The sequence below is a fragment of the Bufo gargarizans genome, chromosome 5, assembly GCF_014858855.1.
Source record: "Bufo gargarizans isolate SCDJY-AF-19 chromosome 5, ASM1485885v1, whole genome shotgun sequence".
Lineage (NCBI taxonomy): Eukaryota > Metazoa > Chordata > Amphibia > Anura > Bufonidae > Bufo > Bufo gargarizans.
Genome location: NC_058084.1, coordinates 343,572,695 through 343,594,636, shown reverse-complemented (window position 1 = coordinate 343,594,636; position 21,942 = coordinate 343,572,695). Strand labels below are relative to the sequence as shown.

At 43.0% G+C, this 21,942-nt stretch overlaps 1 protein-coding gene across 2 annotated transcripts in view; it reads left to right on the top strand.

Annotated features, from left to right (window-relative positions):
- OXNAD1 (oxidoreductase NAD binding domain containing 1) overlaps window positions 1–21,942 on the top strand; it is a 90,655-nt gene that overhangs the window by 16,468 nt on the left and 52,245 nt on the right. For both annotated transcript variants that reach the window (XM_044294481.1, XM_044294480.1), the window contains exon 6: window positions 15,186–15,327. In XM_044294481.1, coding sequence (XP_044150416.1) covers window positions 15,186–15,327 — 142 coding nt within the window. The remainder of the gene's footprint in view (window positions 1–15,185; window positions 15,328–21,942) is intronic.

The following is a 21,942-nucleotide window of genomic DNA, read 5'->3' as shown; positions in this document are numbered from 1 at the left end:
GCTATGTGTCTATGCTAACAGTTTGATAGGGAGGTTGCTGTAATTTTACACAATTTCATTGAATTTAAAGGAGTTGTCCAGGTTCAGAGCTGAACCCAGACATAAGCTTCCCTTCACACATTTAGGCCTATTGCACACGGCCGTTTTTTTCCCCCGTTTACTGGCCGTTTTTTGCGTTCCGTATACGGTCCGTATACGGAACCATTCATTTCAATGGTTCCGCAAAAAAAACGGAATGTACTCCGTATGCATTCCGTTTCCGTATTTCCGTTTTTCTGTTCCGTTTTAACATAGAACATGTCCTATTATTGCCCGCAAATCACAGTCCGTGGCTCCATTTAAGTCAATAGATCCGCAAAAAAAACGGAACACATACGGAAATGCATCCGTATGTCTTCCGTTTCCGTTCCGTTTTTTCCTGAACCATCTATTGAAAATGTTATGGCCAACGCAATTTTATCTATGTAATTACTGTATACTGTATATGCCATACGGAAAAACGGAACGGAAAAACGGAACAGAAACGGAAACAAAAAACGGAACAGCGGATCCATGAAAAACGGACCGCAAAACACTTAAAAAGCCATACGGTCGTGTGCAATAGGCCTTAGCCTGTATCAGTGGAGCATCAGAGCATTTCTAGCTCTGATGCTCCCCCTTGCCCTGGCTGCATAGTGCAGAACAAGGGCTGTTTGTTTACTACGGATGACATACCCGGATTTTTTTCAGTATGCTAGAGGCTGGAGGCTTCCACCTAGCAGTCATCCCGACACTAATGGGCAATGCAGCGCAGTGGATGGGGGATCATCGGTGCAAAGAATGCTCTGATGCAGACTAAATGTGTGCAGGGGAGCTTATTAACCCGGACAACCCCTTTAGTAGAGAATGGTGTAACTAGCAAATTTCTAAATCGCTTCATTTAAAAATCTGCATTCATCCACCTGAAAAAAAGCTGTAAAGTCATGGCCGATAGGGTTCTCACTTCCACCTAATTTGCAGCACGTTGTCAGGCGAGATCCATCCCTGGTAACAGAGGCTCAAGACGGCTGAGAAGAAGTGGGGACGTGTTAGAGCTAGCTGTGCTCCTGATAGAAAAACTGCCTATACACTTCTGAAGAGCAGAGAGGCTCCTGTGTGTCTGTAAGTCTGATCTCTCCTTCCTTATCACCTTTCTGAGCTTCCTAGAATAAAGCAAACGTAGTGGGAAGGGAGGTCATTGCATGCAGTACTGGCAGAAGGGACACACCCCCTGCTTCTGAGAGAAATGTATCTAGCTGTGCAGACTTGAGGGAAGCCAAAAAAACACCAGTTCCTTCACAGATTGTAAAAAGAAGCACAGCCATTATGCAAACTTTTTAATCTCAGGTACACTTTTAACCTCTTTAGGACACAGGGCGTGCAGGTACGCCCTGATGTCCTGGTACTTAAGGACACAGGGTGTACCTGTACGCCCTGTGTATTTCCGATCACCGCCGCGTGGTAAATGGAAGCCGGTACCTTCTCAAATCATTGAGCAGGCACCTCGGGTCAATGCGCGGGGGGTCCCGTGACAACCCCCCCCCCCCCCGTGTCGGCGATCACTGCAAATTTAGACCTGCGGTTTGCGGCTTTTTATTGTGCGGGCAGCGGAGGTGCCATCAGGTCCCCATGGGGCTGTAGGGGGGACCCGATGGCATGGAAGGCAGCGCGATGCCTTCCTGAGGCATCGCCGCTGCCTTCCTGTGACGTGCCTGTGAGATCCAGCCCCCTGGATCTCACAGGCCGGAAGCTGTGTGAGTAATACACACAGTATTACTCATACAGCCAATGCATTCCAATACAGAAGTATTGGAATGCATTGTAAAGGATCAGACCCCCAAAAGTTGAAGTCCCAAAGTAGGACAAAAAAATAAAGTAAAAAAAATAGTTTTCCCCCCAAAAAATTAAGTTTCAAGTAAAAATAAACAAAAACGTAATTTTCCCCAAATAAAGTTAAAAAAAAAAAAGTAAAAAATAGGGGGGAAATAAAAACTGACAAAATTTTTTTTGTCACCTTACATTACATAAAGTACAACAGCAAGCGATCAAAAAGGCGTACCCTCACCAAAATAGTACCAATCTAACCGTCACCTCATCCCGCAAAAAATGAGCCCCTACCTGAGACAATCACCCAAAAAATAAAAAAAACTATGACTCAGAATATGGAGACACTAAAACATCATTTTTTTTGTTTTAAAAAAGCTGTTATTGTGTAAAACTTACATAAATAAATAAAAAGTATACATATTGGGTATCGACGAGTCCATATCGACCAGCTCTATAAAAATATCACATGACCTAACCCCTCAGATGAACACCATAAAAAATAAGTGTGCTAAATAAACAATGCATCACAAAAAGTGTAATAGCAAGCGATCAAAAAGTCATATGCACCCCAAAATAGTGCCTCTCATCCTGCAAAAATCATACCCCACCCAAGATAATCGCCCCAAAGCTGAAAAAACTATGGCTCTCAGACTATGGAGACACTAAAACATGATTTTTTTAATTTTTTTTGTTTCAAAAACGAAATCATTGTGTAAAACTTAAATAAATAAAAAAAATATTATGGATATTAGGTATCACCGCGTCCGTGACAACCTGGTCTATAAAAATACCACATGATCTAACCTGTCAGATGAATATTGTAAATAACAAAAAAATAAACGGTGCCAAAACAGCTTTTTCTTGTTACCTTGCCTCACAAAAAGTGTAATATAGAGCAACCAAAAATTATATGTACCCTAAACTAGAACCAACAAAACTGCCACCCTATGCCGTAGTTTCTAAAATGGGGTCACTTTTTTGGAGTTTCTACTCTAGGGGTGCATCAGGGGGGCTTCAAATGGTACATGGTGTCAAAAAAAACAGTCCAGCAAAATCTGCCTTCCAAAAACCGTATGGCATTCCTTTACTTCTGCGCCCTGCCGTGTGCCCGTACAGCAGTTTACGACCACATATGGGGTGTTTCTGTAAACTACAGAATCAGGGCCATAAATATTGAGTTTTGTTTGGCTGTTAACCCTTGCTTTGTAACTGGAAAATAAATATTAAAATTAAAAATCTGCCAAAAAAGTGAAATTTTGAAATTTGTATCTATTTTCCATTAATTCTTGTGGAACACCTAAAGGGTTAACGACGTTTGTAAAATCAGTTTTGAATACCTTGTTTCTAGAATGTTTTTTTTTTTTTTTTATTATGTAAGCCTCACAAAGTGGCTTCAGACCTGAACTGGTCCTTTAAAAAGTTGTTTTTTGAAAATGTCTTAGAATTTTCAAAATTTACTTCTAAGCCTTATAACATCCCCAAAAAATAAAATGTAATTCCCAAAATGATCATAACACGAAGTAGACATATGGGGAATGTAAAGTAATAACTATTTTTGTAGGTATTACTATGTATTCTAGAAATAGAGAACTTGAAACTTGGAAATTTGATAATTTTTCAAAATTTTTGGCAAATTTGGTATTTTTTTTTTATAAAGATTTTTTACTCCATTTTACCAGTGTCATGAAGTACAATATGTGACGAAAAAACAATCTCAGAATGGCTTGGATAAGTCAAGGCGTTTTAAAGTTATCACCACTTAAAATGACACTAGTGGGGGAGGAGGAGCTTCCGGCAAGGAGTTAGGCCGGGGACAGCGGCATGTCACGTGACCGGCGCGCAGCGTTGGACATGACGTCATCACAGAATCACCTATGAGAAAGGGCGCACTGTGGATGGAAAGCCGGCGTCCTAGCACCCGTTTGCCCTGTCCATGGCTCCAAGAGTATTTACGAAAATAATTGCAGAAATGGCAGCTCACATAAGGGAAAAAGATTTTCTCTTCATACCATATCTGGACGATTTTCTGATATAAGGGCGAACAGAAGAAGCTTGCAGAGCATCAGTATTGACAGTATCAGAAATTCTGAACAAGTGGGGCTGGATTTTGAATCTGGAAAAGTCAAGACCAGATCCTACCAGAAGACTGGTGTCTTGATATTAGATTCCTCCTGTCAGAAATGTTTTTTACCAAAGGAAAAAGTAATCCTTGTCCAGGAAAAAATCTGAGATCTGATCAGGAACCCAGTGATCACAATGAGGAAGGGAATGTCTATTTTGGGGTCCCTTACATCATGCATCCTGGCAGTAAGGTGGGCGCAACTCCAGTGGGAAATCCTGTCATTCTGGGAGAAGAACGACTCCCTAGAGGCAAAAATAAGATTGTCAGACCTTACTCTTCAGAGCTTGAGGTGTTAAGGTGGTGGCTGGAGGAGAAGAATCTGATTCAGGGTGTGCCATGTAAGCTGGAAGACCTGATATGTCTAACTACAGACGCAAGCCCCTGGGGTGGGGTGCTCAAATCCAAGAGATCTCCTTTCAGGGTTGTTAAAGGGATATGCAGGAAAGAGGATCCTCCAACCTAAAACAACTAACTGCGGTACACCTTGCAATGAGCTCTGTCCTCCCAAGAATAAGAGGAAAAGATCTCAGGGTCATGACAGACAACAAGACAGTAGTCTCATATCTAAATAAACAGGGGGGCACAAGGTGCAGAACTCTGATGCAGGAAGCCTAGAAAATCCTCCTATTAGCAGAAAAAGACTGCCTCGATCTCACCAGTACATATCAGAGGCGTGGAAAATGGACAGGCAGACTTTCTTAGTCACCATTTTGGACTCTAGACCAATCCATTTTCAAGAAAATAACTGCCCTTTGGGGACAACCAGACATTGACCTCTTTGCTACTTACCCGAACAGGAAGGTCAAGAGATTCTTCTCCCTAGACCCGGTGGGATCCCCTTGTGGAATAGATGCTTTTCTTCAGAACTGGAATTTATCCCTAGCTTGCGCCTTTCCTCCTCTTCCCTTGATTCCTCATGTTTTATGGAAAACCAGGGAAGATGGGGCGAGAATTATTCTCATTGCCCATTTTGGCCAAGAAGATCTTGGTTCACCTAGCTCCGAATCATGTCAATCTCGGATCCCTGGGTTCTTCCATAGAAATGGAATCTATTGAGCCAAGGCCCAGTTTTTCACCCCGCCATTAAAAAAAATCTCCATTTAACGGCCTGCAACTTAAAAGGTACTTGTTAGGTAAAAAGGGATTCTCTGACGCCCTAATCTCTACCCTTCTGAAGATTAGGAAAAAAAGTGACTGTAGCTATTTATGTTAGGGTTTGGCAAAAATTCCTAGACTTTGCTCAGATCCAGATTAACGACATCCGCTCTTCTGCTCCCATTCATCTAATTTTAGAGTTCCTTCAGAAGGGACTGGATTTAGGGCTAGCAAGTAGTACTTTGAAGGTACATGTTTCGGCTCTGTCAGCTTTGTTTGATCAGGACATAGCAGGGGTCCCATGGGTGTCCAGGTTCTTTAGAGCAGTAGCCAGATTCACCCCAACAACTTCCACTAGACCTCCTCCCTGGGATTTAAACCTAGTGTTAAAGTCTGTAACTCAACCTCCATTTGAGCCTTTAGAGACCATCTCCATTAAATTTCTCACCTTGAAGTTGTGCCTTCTAATAGCCTTAACATCTGCTCGCAGGATTAATGAGATTCAGGCCATCTCCATTAATCCTCCATATACCACTATTTTAGAGGATAAAGTTTTGATTTGGCCAGACCCGGCTTTTCTTGCAGGCAACTTTCATTCACAAATATCTGGCCAACAATGGACTTTTAACTACTCGATAATTTTGAAGCTCTTCAGAAACACTGATTAAAGACAGTCGCATACTGGACACTAGAGTTAAGTCTCGCGAGATTTGGAGCGGTGTACACAAGACGCTAACATACAGCGCATCGAGACCGACGCTGACACACAGCGCATCGAGATCTATGGTCGGACCTGCTTGACTGCATCTCGCTGGAGAAATACTCCCAGCAAACCAGGAGAGCCCATCCACGTGGGACGCCACGGGAGGATCGTCAAACAGTGAGTAACACTATGCAACACACCACTAGAGCGTCTTGACGCCACATTATCTCTTCAGCGATATATGAAGGAGAAAGACAAGAAAAGTGCATTGTATGAATTCTACTTATAAAGCCTCACCTCAACCACACATGGACGCATGTAATATATAAGCCTCTACCTAACGGTGTATGTGTCATATGCAAACCCCGAACATACAGTGATATATGAAGGGGAAAGACAAGAAAAGTCGATTGCATGAATTTTACCCATAAAACCCTACCTCAACTACATATCTACTCATGTAATACATAAGACTCTACCTCAACAGTGTATGCGTCATATGCAAATACCGAACATACAGTACTGCGGTGTCTGGGAGGAATGATCAATTCTGCCACTACGTCTTTTTGGGAGATGAATGGTTAATCCTTCTAACCATAAATAAGAACCCTAAGACGCAAAACTATTCTCACTAATTGAAGACAGACACCCTGACACAAGAGACTAATCCCACTAACCCTGCGAACAATATACCTTTATGGAAATCATCGATATTAGATGACTATCTGTCAGACAAATCACTGCTGACAAACAAAAAGCGGACTATCCATAGGAGACACCTATTTGGATATCCTCATCTCTATATTTTATTTATATTTTAAGATTTATGTTGATTCTTAGGTGATTTTTTTTTTATGCGTTTTCTTTTTTATTATAATAAACATTATAGAAGTTTTACAAGAAATTCTCTCTTCCATGTGAGCCCTATTTAACACACTTAGCAGAAAGTTGGTGTAGCTTCCTGGGGAAGGGCACAGGCCTAAGATGCGCCATTTTGCTCCAAACTTTTGGGGCAGTTCTGGCATAAAAATCTGTCTCAAAGTAAGCCAACCAATAGTTGGTATAGAGTCAGGGAAAAGTGTATTTCCCTGCACCAGATTTATCCTCCAGCCTGAGCCCCTGTGATAAACCTGCTGCAGGTCTAGACAGCCGGTCGGTTAAATTTGGGGCCAATATTACTATATTTAGTATGTTACAGTCATGGTTAACAGTGTGTCTGTGATATTCAAATCAACCACTAGGTGGCACATTTCCATTGAAAATCATACAGAAAATAGAATGCCTTTTTAGGATTTGAAGAGTATAGTTCCTGATATCTTTTTCAATTAAATATTACTTGATGTCTCTTAGTCTCAATGAAATGAGATTGAAAAAGACAGAATTTGATTAATTTGTATGAAGATCCTTTTGTTCAACGGTTAAGTGTACTAGCATGCATTTTCTGTTGCACTTTTGTACTTGTGGGGGGAGGGGGGGGTCTGCAATGGTGTGTAATTAGTATGTTTTTATTTTTTGCTTTTTTTTTTTTGTATTGTGCATCAGCTTTGCCAGTTTGTAAATTTGTATATAGCTTCCTGGAGTTTGTAAAGTTTTGCTTAGTAAGTACAAAAAAGGAAGTGACTGTGTCTATTGTCTTACAGCTTATCTCCTTAATGAGATAACAATGTACCAAATATAGAACCACAGCCTAAAAATATAGCCTTATACAAAGGTCGCTAAGCCTATGTCGTCGACATGGTGGGGCATATGGTTATGTGATCCGAAAAGAAAAATAGTGTATTGCCAGGAAAGGGATGCAAATGTCTGTTTCGTCTTTGCTTCGATCCTTTTTTTTTTTTTGTTTTTTTTTAAGATTCTGTTTAATGGGAACCTGTTAACACTACTGTACCACATTCAGGTTTAAGGGATGCATGAGCGGACTCGCGAGCGGTGTTAGGCTACTTTCTCACTTGCGTTTACATTTTCGTCATAGGATCTCAATACCGGAGAAAAACGCTTCCGTTTTGCCGGATCACTCTGCTACAAGTGTGAAAGTAGCCTTACCCAAAAGGGTATCAATAGAAACAGCTTGTCCAGCAAAAAAAAAAAACAAGCCCCCATGGTCTAAGTAGTAAAACGCAACAAAATGTATATTCATTTGGCATTGTCGTAGTCCTACTGCCTGACAGAATAAGGTTGTCATGTCGTTTTTAACACACCGTGAACGCTGTAAAAACAAAACCCAGAAATCCAAGGTGGAATTGTGTTTTTAGAAAAAAAAAATTCTCACCCTACAAAGAATTTTGTCCCATATGTTAAATTATACGGTGCTATTTTTTATTTATTTTTTATCAATTCTTTTTTATTGATTTTCAATAAGATTTTATACAAACACCCCAAAAAAAGGAGGAAAAACATATATCCGCCCCCCCCCCCCCCCCCTCCCCACACCCAAAGTCTCGGGTTCGCAGTTGTAAGAAAGTCTCTAGAAGAGGCATCAATGGTGGCTTTGTAGTACTCCAAGAACCATAGTCCCAGAAGATCTTCAGGATAAACCGTTGCTCGATATTCCGTTGTTTCTCCATTTGTCACATGCATATCCAGCATCCACCCTGCCTGTCTCCCAACCTCACTCACAGATCACCGTGCGAGACGTTCCCATCTCCAGTCAAATCAGCAAGTTTAGTACGCTAAACCACAACATTATAATATTTTCTCAAATTTCTTATTACTCCCCCGTTTTTTGTATACGTAACTCTCTAGTCTTACTAACATATGAATCTTATCTACTAAGTTCTGGATAGCTGGGGGTACAGAGGCAATCCAGTGAAACGCAATTGTCTTCCTTGCTTGGTAAAGGATTCTTGTGATCGCTAGTCTAAGCTCAGAAGTAACCGGTATCTCCTTGGTATATCCCAGAACACAGATTGTAGGAGTTAGTTCAATAGTTACATCTAACACATTACAGACTAAGTTCCCCACATCAGACCAATATCTACGCAACTTTGGGCAATTCCACATTAAGTGAATTAAATCAGCATTATGTGCGCCACATCTAAGGCAATTATCCTCCGTCCTATACCCCATTTTGTGTAATAAGACTGGAGTTCTGTACACTCTATGCAGCAATAGCATTTGTGAGACTCTGTGGGCCTCACTTACCGCTACCACCGTGAAATCCTCCAACACCTCCTCCCACTGCTCCATTGTTAAGCCAGTGACATCTTGTTGCCATTTGGGATATAACTGCAGCGGATGGGCCTTGTGTAACGCCTCCATTAAGCTCAGATAGAACGAAGAGATCATCCCCTTGTATCCCCCAGGGAGGTAATATGAGTAATAATCGGATGCGAATCAGCAGAGACTATTTTCTCCTTACGGTCCTGTGTTTGTACAGCATGTCGTACCTGAAGGTAGACATAAAATAATGTCTTAGGCAGTCCAAACTCTTGCTGTAGCATATTAAAGGATTTAAGACCGTTGCTCTCATATAGCTGACACATTCGATTAAGACCAGACACGTCCCATAATTTCACATTAGTTACCGTATTTAGCTCTTTATACAGGTAGTTGGGCCAGATCGGGGTAAGTCGTGTGTACCCTCGGATTCCTACAATCTCCTTAGCTTTCCACCATACTGTGTGTTTGGTGCGTAGGATATCATATTGCCTACTCTTGTCATGAAAAACTCCACCCTCCAAAGCTGCCATTACATTCTTAGTACGGACAAGCTGTTGCACAACCCGCCCAGCAGTGCTCAACTTATCAGCCTCTCCCCATCCCTGAAGATGTTGTAGTTGGGCCGCTATGAAATACATCCTTGGGTCAGGGACACTCAACCCCCCCTGGGTTTTAGATCTGCACAACACCGCAAGTTTAATTCTGGGTATTTTTTTCCTCCAAATGATTTGGCGCTATTAAAAATACAACTTGTTCTGCACAAAATAATCCCTCATATGGTTATGTGAATGGAAAACATTATGGCTTCTGGAAGACGGGAAGGTAAAACAAAAGTGTAAAATTGAAAAGTGGCCTGGTCATTAAAGGGTTAGCAGATCCGTCCAAATAATTATATCTTTGCTTCACAAATCCGTTTAGTTTTTTCTTTTCTTTTGTGGTGTGTTTTGGGGTTTTCTTTGCCAAGTGACATTTTTATAGCGCTATGTTGATGTATGTATGTAAGTTTATTTTCCTTCCAGATGAAGTTAAAGGTGTTTTCCAGGCTCCTGATACTGTCGGCCTATCCTCAGGATTAGTGAGGGTCATCAGTATCAGCATCCTGGAAAACCCCATTAAACATATGCTATGGAAATGTAGACAATACATATAAAGCCATCTTCCGTAGAATCCACAGCATGAACATAGGCTAACCTGTGTTAGGGCTCATCCACACGACTGTTTCCCCTCCATTGCCGTATTGCGGCCTGCATTTGCGGATCTGCAATACACGGGCATCGTTCAGTGTGCATTCCGCATCACGGATGTGGACACGTTCACTTCGAAGGGTCCGCAAATCCGGAGATGCTGTGCTTGCCACACTGGCCAGTCGTGCAAACCGACTTGGGTCATATCCAGTGCCTGAACACCATCGCCCGTTATGGACAGCTGACCTGGCGAAACTCAAAAGCAAACAGGAGGAAATTCTGTAAAGTAAAAAGAAATTAAAATCCACAGTTAAATCCCCTGCAGCTTCACGCAGACCCTCTGTAGGTAACTGATGGTCTTTATTTTCCTGCAGCGATATGTGCAGTACATCTATGGAGGTTGATTTCTTCAACTCCCTGACAACCCCTTTAATTCTGTTGCGTGTTGAGCTAGCCGTTTTCCACTAGAGGGAGCTCTTCCCTAATTGTATAATCTACTTATCCCTTTGTGATTCATGGATAGTGAGTGACGTATATGAACTTTGTGTTAATGGTAATCGTTACTATGGGTTATCCTTTACAACGATTATCCTGGGGAAATGTGAGCTTCTGTCTAACGTTGTATTGACTCAAGGGAACGTTTTGTTTCTGAGGGAAAAAAAATACCTACTTTTTTCTCCTGGTAATTTTGGGAACAATTGAATCCAAGAGTCTAGCAGCGTATGCAATATTATTATGAGCGTCTGTAGATTCAATTAATTAAGAAAAACAATGAGCTCATGTGGAAGTATTTGTAGAGCTTACCATGTATTGTGTGGTGACCTTCTGTTCCTTGCTGGGAAAAAAAAATACTAACATTTTAGAATCCATGATCTTGTAAGGCTACTTTCACACTAGCGTTAATATTTTACGGTATTTACCGGAAAAAAACGCTTCCGTTTTTGTCCCCATTCATTGTCAATGGGGACAAAACGTAACTGAACAGAATGGAATGCTCCAAAATGCATTCCGTTCCATTCTCATTCCGGAGAGCGAACCGCAGCATGCTGCAGTTTGCTTTACGTCCTGGGATGCGGAGCAAAACTGTTATGACACACAATGCAAGTAAATGGGGACGGATCCGTTTTCTCTGACACAATAGAAAACTGATCCTTACCCATTCCCATTGACTTTCATTGGAGTTCATAACGGATCCGTCTTGGCTATGTTAAAGATAATACAACCGGATCAGTTCATAACGGTTGCAGACGGTTGTATTATCAGTAATGGAAGCGTTTTTGCTGAACCCTGCCGGATCCAGCAAAAACGCTAGTGTGAAAGTAGCTTTAACAAAAAATAATAATACTACATTTCTTTTAAATACCAGAGCCATGCTGTATGAGAAGCCTGGCTTCCTTACGTCACTGAGCTTTGGCTTGTTAATCTTGGGTATAAGCCACATGGTTTTCATTTATGTAAAAAAAACTGAATAAATCTCAGCACTTTTATCCACTGGTAAAAAGAGAGTACGGTAATAGCTGGATGGAGTCTGAAATCGTACCCAGCTTGGACTATGCTGTTAGGAGCTTCCTAATGATCCGTGAATCCATGTTGCATCCGTGGTTTTCACAGACCCATAGACTATAATGGGCGTGATGAATCCGTGAACGGATAAAATAGAGCATGCATCCGTGCTAAAAACATGGAACATGGTAAAAAACTGATGTGTGAATACACACACTAAAATGAATGGGTACGTGAGCTGTCCGTGGAGAACACTGACGTGAAGATGAGGCTTTATATAAGACTGGCATTGAGCATATCCTAGACCAGTGATGGCTAACCTTCGGCACTCCAGCTGTGGTAAAACTACAACTTCCAGCATGCTCCATTCATTTCTATAGAGTTCTGGGAACAGCCAAGAAAGTTTACATATTGGGAGTTGGAGTGCCGGAGGTTAGCCATCACAGTCCTAGACAATACCCAGTGTCTGCTTCTGATTCTACGTGTGGATTTGGCCACAGATTACACACGCCGTCAGCGGGGGACACGCCATGGGTCCTTTCTCTTTTGGAATGGGTTAGATTGTTGCTAGATACTATTACTAGATACTCCTGTATAGGCAATATATGGTGTTCCATGCATGTCAGAAATGAAAACGTTTTGTTGCCTCGTTCTCATGAGTGATTGGGATGAATCTGAAAAATATGGGATCCAGCCTGGGATTCATCCATGCGTCCTTTGAGTACGTATGTCTTAATTTTTGGGAATGTTAGGAATTTTAGGGAGTGCTTTTTCCTGCTATTCAGTTTAATTCTGCTTCACCCAGAGTAAATCATCCTGACTCGGGATTCCTCCATACTGCATTCCTCTTGAAGTATTAGTTGCTCCTCACTTACTTCTTAGTGATTATAAGCTGCCTTTTTTCTGAATGCAATTAAGGCCTCATACACACGACCGTATGCGTTTTGTGGTCTGCAAATGACAGATCTGCAATACAAGGATTCCAGCCAAGTACATGCTGCCAGTTATTTTTCAAGCTCCTGTAGAAATGTCCTATCCTAAGAATAAGGGTCCATTCACACATCCGTGTGTGTTTTGCGTATCCAAGGATCCGCAAAACATGGACAGCGGCAATGTGCGTTCCGCATTTTGCAGACCGCACATTGCCGGCACTAAGAGAATATGCCTATTCTTGTCCGCTATTGTGGGCAAGAATAGGACATGTTCTATTTTTTTTCAGGATCGGAATTGCGGACGTGCGGCCCCATAGAAATGTATGGGTCCGCAATTCCGTTCCGCAAAATGCGGAATGGAATTGCGGATGTGTGAATGGAGCCTAAGAAGGATAGGACATGTTCTATCTTTTTTTGCTGTCTGCATTTTTTTCTCACCCCGTTGAAATGAATCGGATGCGGACCGAAAATGCAGTCGTGTGCATGTGGTCTAAATGCCGGCAAAGGGACGATTAGTAGTTGGGTAGATTACTGGGTTTGCAGAGGTTGTATGCTTCGAGTAATTGATTTTTTTTGTCTTTGAAGACCTCCGGGTGTGATCAGCTGTAGTATGTGGGCTAACATTAGCCATCTGTGGCCCTGTATGTAGCACTGGACATGAATCTGAAAGGGGTTTTTCAGGACTAAACATTGACCTATACTTAGGATAGGTCATCAGTATCCAATTGGCGGGGGTCCTACTCCCAGAAAGCCCGCCAATCAGCTGTTTTCAGTGGTTGCTGTTCACCAGAACTATACAGCTCTGTCCATCGTATAGTGACCCCGCCATTGAAGCATATAGGAGCAGCGCTGCAGTAACCAGGCACAGCCACTACAAGGTGTGTGGAGCTGTGTGTGTCCGGTGCTTTGTACTATAGCTCGTGAAAAAGCTGATCGGCAGAGGTGCTGGAGAGTCGATGGTAAAGACCTGGAAAACCCCTTCAAGATTCCAACCCAGTACTATATATAGGACCACAGATAATGTAACAGTTTTACTTGTGACTTTGGGCTACAAAGAGGATATGAAGTAGAGAAATGTGTGTAAAATATTATTATTATTTATGCACTTATATAGCGCTGACATATTCTGCAGCGCTTTACAGACATTAGCATCCAACTGTCCCCAATGGGGCTCACAATAGAGTTTGTATGTTCTTCCGGGTACTCCGGTTTCCTCTGATATAGTCCCTATCAGTATGTCTGTACAGTGTGGGAGGAAACCGGAGTACCCGGAAGAAACCCATACAAACTCCATGCAGATGTTGTCCTTGGTGGAATTCGAACCCAGGACCCCAACGCTGCAAGGCACCAGTGCTGCCACCGTGGTGCCCAATATCAATACAAACAGAAAATACATAGCAAGGCCTGCTTCACTTCACTTCAGTTCAGTTGTGTCCGCCAGCTATTTTGGGCTGGGAGCCTGACACAACTGATGTATGTGAACTGCACTTCAGTGCGCAGATCCGGCGTCTATCCACTGATAGCGCCCGACATGGAAACTGAGCATGCAGCGTTATTCTGGCTGGCGCTTTTTGGAATGAGGCATCACAACCGATGTGCCAGATGTATGAGAACTTTCCGATATGAGACTTTGGGATCAGTTCTGGCTTCAGTTCCTCTCCAGCATTTTCAACTTTAGGGCGGAGGGGAACTGAAACGGATCGCCAGAGTTTTGTAAAGGGGGCCTTAAAGATGACGGTGCAGATCAGTCTCTGAAAAAACAGAAGTTACTCCCTGTGCATTCCGTTTCCGTATTTCCGTTTCGCAAAAAATAAAATAAAACATTTCCTATTATTAACAAGGATAGTGCTGTTCTATTAGGGGCCAGCTGTTCCGTTCCGCAAAATACGGAATGCACACAGGTGTCATCCGTATTTTTTGCAGATCCGTGTTTTGCAGACCGCAAAATACATACAGTTGTGTGCATGAGGCCTTAGAATGGTTTCAATGACAATCAACTTAAGATATCCCCATGCTCGGAGCCCTTAGAAATGAATTTTAATTTTGGGGAACCTGACTGTAAGTGTTCAGTTCCCCTGCAGCGCCACCACAGGGAAACCTAGTCATTACACAACGCCCATACAAATCAGTGCATTTCCTGTGTAACACAGTACAGGCCGTCTGGAGCGGGAAATTCTTTGTGATTGCTCTCCGCTCAGGAAAAGAGGCACGAATCCTGAACAATGCCCCCCCCACCCCCCTCCTCTATTATAGAGGACCTGTCGCCTCCCCTGAGACGTCAAATTTAGCAACTACTTGCATTGGCCATGTAATCCCAGTTCTGGAGCAGATTTCCATCTACTCTAGGTTGTGCTATTTCTCTAGAAGTTTATTTCATACGTGCCTGTGATCTCTGTGGATATTTGACTGCTGGTTGCTGTTGTCCGAGGTATAGGAGAGGAGATTTGTTATCCTTGTGCACGGAGCCTAATAGTCTCTGAGATCTTCACTTTTAGGGTATGGCCCCACGCAATTAGGGATTTTCTGCAGCGATTCTGGCTGAATTCAAATGCTGCAAAAAACGCCCAAAATTTACTTTTTCTTTATTTTTTGCACGGGCATGGGATACGCAATTTCTGACATCTGTTTATTATTATTTTCAGGGTTGACTTTTTTATTCCTGGAGTTCCTAAAGTCGGAGGCTTTTCCATTTGTTCGAGTCCAGGACTTCTGGAAAGAGAGGGGGTTCTGGAGCTTGCTGTGAAATACAACCTGCATCCTCCTGCTTACTGGATTCATACAGAGGTAACGTGTAGTGCATCTCGCCAGTATACACACCGCCTGAAACATGGATATCCGTGCATAAATAAGCATCTGTCAGCATGATCTACCCTATAAAAACATTGCCTGGTAGGGTTGATCATGCTGAGTAAAATGATGTGATCTCTGTACGGTGAACTGCTACAGAGGTATCTTCTCTCCTTTTTATATTTATGCAAATTACAAGTTCAGGCACCAAGGGAAAAGCAGCATCAGCAGTAGTGCAGTGTATGGGATGGGCGATTTGTGGATTACAGGTTCAGGGATTTAAAACAAAAGCAAACAATAAAATTAAAGTCAAGTAAAAGACACACAGAAAGCCCTTTTCACGTATTGGTAATGACCTGTACAATGACATGATCACATTATTTAGGCTAGTGTTAGTGTGATCCAACGCACAGCCGTTTTAGTCCAGCTGCATCTCCGGCTATCCCCATTAGAGTTAATGAGGCCGGACGGCGATCATGTGGTTTTCGGCAGTGCTAGATCTCGCACTAGTGTGAATCTAGCCGTAGGGCTCGTGTACACAGCCATAGCCGTTTTTGCAGTTCGCACATTGCGGATCCGCAAAACATGGATACCGACCATGTGCGTTCCACATTTTGCAGAACAGAACGTCTTTCCTCCTTTAGCAGTGGTGGCGAACCTATGGCACAGGTGCCAGAGGGGGCACTCAAAGCTCTCTCTATGGGCATTCGCACCCTGGAAAAAGTCTATGGTGTACCAGTATGCCCTAGACTTTTCCTGCCGTTCATCAGCGCAGGGCGCACTATGAACAGCACAGGCAGCGCACTGAATGTAGGCAGGCTATTATAGCTAAATGATAAAGTACATGGAATATATACTATATTGGGCTGTAGTGATAAATAAGTGGATTGTAGGGTTGCAGTTTGGGCACTTTGCCCTATACGGACAAGAATAGGACATGTTCTGTTTTTTGCGTATGCCACAGAAGGGACAGACGAGGACAGCACACTGTGTGCTGTCCGCATCTTTTGCGGCCCCCGTTGAAGTGAATAGGTCCGCATCTGACCCATACCCAAAATGGCACGAATGAAAACTACAACTTACCCTGCAAAACCTCACACAGCATGAAAAATAAAAATGTTATACGAGTCTGAGTGTGGTGACACAAGGACAATGAAAATGTGTTTTAGAAAACATAAACCTTATGGTAATTTGCTATCACTGTAATTAATCATAACGACCCTCAGAATAAAGTTATGTCATTTGTACCCCCTGGTAAGCACCATGAGAACGAAAAAATAAATGAAAAAAATTGCAGAATTGCTATGTTTTCACGTTGTCACGACTAAAAAAAATAATTTTAAGTAATGCAATACATTAGATGTACTGGTGGCGTTAAAAATGGCGAGACCTGTGAAGGGAAGTGTACTTAAAGGGAACTGGTCATAAACTTTATGCTGACCTCACTGAGGGCCATATAAATTAGTGACAGAAATGCTGATGTCAGCGGTGTGTTACTCATCAGCTATAAGTAAGTGGTTGCCGAGAACCAGCATCATAATCCTTGCAGCCCAGGCCTTGAAAAGAGTCAGATCTACCTGAGAAGAGTCCTGGTTATACATAGTCTCCTGCTGTCTCACCCATCTGCTGATGATTGGCAGTTCTCTCCTAGAGAGAAGGGGAGAGAACTAGGTAGAAGACGGTCAGTCATCAGCAGGTGGGCAGGAGAGCAGGAATTCATGAATAACCAGGACTCTTCTCAGGTGGCCGGACTCTTTTCCAGGCCCAGTCTGCAATGATTGTGACGTTGGTTCTCGGCAACCACTTACTTTTAACTAATAAATGACATCAACTCACCTGTCTATACTTTATGCTGCCATTTAGTATGGGCAGCATAAAGGTGATTACAGGTTCCCTTTAACTGCTCCCTGCCATTTGGTTTTGGCCTTGGTAGTCCTGGGCTGTCTACACTGCACTTGTGGTTCTCACACGTAAACTTCCTGTGCAGTGAAGATAGCCTAGGACCCATGAAGCCAAAACCAAATGTAAGTATACAGTCCCTCACAGGTCCCACTCGGTTGGAGGGAATTTAAAAAAATTTAAATGTGGACAACCCCTTAAAGTACCAAACCACACTGTGGCTTTAAGGGGTTAAGCTACTTCTTTAGCTGCATTGTAGTCAGTTTCCAAACTGGAGTCACCAGTCATTGGCGCCTTACTGGAGCAGAAGACACTATAGCGTATAAGTTACTGGCAATCATTACCAGTATAATTTCTGGCTGAGTGCATAATTTATTATCTCGTCAGAGTTATTGTGTCTTTGGTATTACAACTGAATCTAGCATTGGCTGAAAAATGCAATGGCTTGACGTAAATCCTAGGAACTCCTCCATTTTCTGGAAGTCTAGAATTCTTGTGGCTTAAAAGCTTTCTAATATCTCTCATTTTCTGCCTAGTGTTTTGTCGTGAGGTTATTTTGAACTGTATCCGATCACGAGCTGCAGGCGCTGCTTTTATATGGAATACATAAGATTTTATAATAATGATGCTATAAATCTGACAGGTTTTGTGCTTCTGTGAACGGCGCTGATAAACATGGAAATGTTGCTTGGCAAGAACTTACGTTTTAAAGTGAGTCTTTCACCTAAAATCACTATTGTAGAGCACTAACGTCAGGATCTTAGAATGCTACCTTCCATATTGCTGTCCATCGCTGATTTTCTCAGAAAAACACTTTTATTCAATATGCTAATTAGCTTCTATAGGTGACCAGGGGGGTGGCCGGTGCCCAGGCCCCTAGGCGCTTTTCATATGAAACCCCTCCCCTTTCATCCCTCTGGCACGCCCTAGGCTCTTCGGATGACATCCTCCTCTTAGTGAGAAATCCAGCGCCAGCACCGTTCAACAGATTGGCCGCACCTGCGCACTTCATTCCCCATTATGGGCAGAGGCACAAGGCCGACTAGATCGGGATGTATGGGCCGGCACATGCGCATTAAACGCTCTTGTGCCTCTGCCCATAATAGGGAATAAATTGCGCAGGCACGGTGAATCTGTTGAACGGCGCTGGCGCTGGATTTCTCATCAAGAGGAGGACATAATCAGAAGAACCTAGGGCGGGGCCAGAGGGATGAAAGGGGAGGGGTTTCGTATGAAAAGCGACGAGGGGCCTAGGCAATGGCCGCATGAACGCCGCCCCTGGGCACCTATAGAAGCTAATTAGCATATTAAATAAGTGTTTTTCTGAGAGAATCTGCGATGGACAGCAATATGGAAGGTAGCATTCTAATATGGGGAATGTAATGGAGATCCTGATGTTAGTGTTCTATAATAGTGATTTTAGGTGAAAGACTCACTTTAAAGAAAAGCTTCACCTTTTGTATACTACACTTGAGCCTAAGCATTTACTGCTACTTGTTTTAAATAGTTTTTTTTTAATTGAAACACTGACATGGAAAAGGCCAATAGATGCCCTTGATGAGAACATAGTCCTGCCACTTTACAAATCACTGGTCAGACCACACATTGAGTACTGTGTACAGTTCTGGGATCCTGTGAACAAGGCAGACATAGCAGAGCTGGAGAAGGTCCAGAGGAGGGCATCTAAAGTAATAACTGGAATGGGTGGACTACAGTACCCAGATTGTTAAAATTCTATATTTCGGAGGTCAGAACAGAGATCTCTCCCATCATCTATTTATACCCAGGACTTTGACGAGAGGTACACAAACATAGAAGAGGATTCTTTACGGTAAGAGCAGTGAGACTATGGAACTCTCTGCCTGAGGAGGTGGTGATGGTGAGCACAATAAAGGAATTCAAGAGGGGCCTGGATGTATTTCTGGAGTGTAATAATATTACAGACTATAGCTATTAGTTATGGGTCGTTGATCCAGGGAGTTATTCTGCTTGATTTGGAGGAAAATTGGAAGAATAACTATCTACAGCTATTAAAAACCATCAGTGAAAAACACATTGCATCCGGATACTGTTTGTTTTTTACTTAAGCCCCATTCACTTCTATGGAACCAGACCGAAAAACGCTGAATATAGGACATGCTGAGATGTTTCCTGAACGCAGAAATGATACGTGAAAAACGTGTGCACAGACCTATTGAAATAAATGGGTCAAGATTTAGTTTGGATACTATGTGTTTGCTTCACGTATCGCACCCGTACGGGAAAAACCGTGGAAGGTCATGTGACCAAGCAAATCACCTCCATGTGTTGCCTTCTGTATTCAAACACACTGCACCTTCACTAAACTCCCATAAGTACAAGTGCAGATGGCAGGTGCATGTGAATGAAGGCAACTTGCCTGGTCACATCATCCTCCATCAGCAGTCATTTTATGGACAAGAACAGCCTGTTTGAAATTAGCCTTGGAATTGTTACGGCAGTGGGTGTGGAACCTCTGTGTCAAAGAAACAGATTTGACTTGGGGCTGTTCCTTAGGGCGTTATCCTGGCAGTTTCCGGGTTTTTCCCTTTATCTCCTGTACAGGGGTGTGGACTTCCCTGCAGAGGTAACAGGCCACTGCCTCCTGGAGTAGTCTGGTTGACTGCCAACCCACGGCGGTCATGAGAGACTGTTTGCATCAAGGGATAAGGCAAAACCATAGGGGCAGGCAGAGTATGTGCAGTCCAATAAACAGTCCAAGTGTCAATACATGGGCAGCAGGGCTGTGGAGTTGGTAAGCCAAGGTTCTGACTCCAACTCCTGCATTTTATCACACTCGGACTTCTTCATAAATGGCCAATAATTTAGTAATAACAAATGTACTGTAGTAAAATGTTAACATTAGGCTTTTTATGTAAGTACCGTATTTTTTGCCCCATAAGACGCACCCCCCCTTAAAATGAAGGGGAAAATGCTAGTGTGTCTTATGGGCTGAATACAGGGCAAAGAAATATAAAATGTGCGGCGCATTGCTTATTCTTGGCACATCGCAGGCTGCGCTGCATAGGAACAGCAGCCTGCAATGTACCACACATCTGAGTTACCTGGGAAGAGGCAGAGCCCTCAGCGCATACTTGCCAATGGGGATCGGCTGCGGCGTGCGCTGGCTGGTAAGGTCACGTCTTCTGTAGCTAGTGTAGAGGTCGGCCGGCCCTGTCTGGTGCTGGTTGACAGGGTCCAGCCGGCAGATTTGCGGTGAGAATGTTAGTGGGAGCGCGGGAGCAGGCAGATGAGGGGCGAAGCAGGCTTTCTTGCCACACATGCCAGCTCTGCCTGTCATTCTTCACACTGCCTGCTCCTGTGTACAATGCATGAGCACTGATGAGAGGCTGGGGGGCTGATGAGAGGCTAGGGTTCTGATCTGAGGTCTGAATGGGGGTCTCATTTATATTGGGGCTCTTATCTGAGGTCTGATTGGAGGTCGTTCACTTTGGGGTCTGAGCTGAGATCTGATTGGGGGTCTTATTAACATTGGGATGTCTGATTGGGGCTGTCAGCTGAGGTCTGATTAATATTAGGTGTCTGATTGATGGTCTGACCTTAGGTCTAATGATAAATATTTTTTTCTTACTGTCCTCCTCTAAAACCTAGATGCGTCTTATGGGCCGGTGTGTCTTATAGGGCGAAACATACGGTAATCAGACTGCTTAGATAGATCTTAAACCATATTTATCAGAATACAATTTCTGAAATTTTGTAAAGTCCTGTAAGTAAATGTGTAATGCACTATGCAATTAATAACTGCAAAACACTGTTATAGACTTAATCTATATGTGTACAGTATGTCTTGGAAATGCAGATAATCATGTGCAAGTCTAAATGGGAATCAAAGAAACATGTAAAAAGGAAATTTGCTATATTCAGTGCTTGCCATAAAATGGTTGTCCGGGAATAAAAACCTGATCACAGGTGTCCACAGCTATGGAAAGAATCATACGTGCCTTCTATGCACCGTTCTATACTTTCTCTCAGGCATAGGTGTGATCATTGACTGGATTTAGTGGTGACCTTTTTACTTTATGTTTACATCTATGTGTATGTTTGTCTCTGTGTCTACGTGTCTACGCAAACATTCATACCCATGCTGGGGACGAATTAAAGTGCTCTGTCACCAGTATCAACATTATTAAACCAGTCATACTGTTTGATAGGGCTCATCATGCTGATTTAAAACAATACCTTTCTTTTGTCTGTATGTTAAGCATTCCAGACACAGAAATGTTTCACCTTGGCTTAAAGGGTTATTCCCATCTGAGACAATGGGGGTATATGGCCAGTAGGGGCCCTCACCTATATAGAGAACGGACCCTATAAAGTGATGGCAGGAGGACCCAGAGTTTACGCTCCCATAGAAGTGCATGGGAGCGCACCGCGCTTGCGCGGCCACCGCTCCCATTCATTTTCTTGGGGCTGACAGAAATATCCGAGCCAGTGCTCGGCTATTTTCGGTGGTCTCATAGCAATGAATAGAGGGCAGCCATGCATGCGTGGTGTGTCCTCGTTCGCTTTGCCGGCTGCGTTCACAAGATAGGTGCAGGTCCCGGAAGTGGGATCTGCACCCATTAGATAATTCTAGCGATATGCCCCCATTGTCTCAGATGGGAATACCCCTTTAAGGACCAGGCCAAATTTTGGAAATCTGACATGTAACTTTATGTGGTAATAACTTTGGAA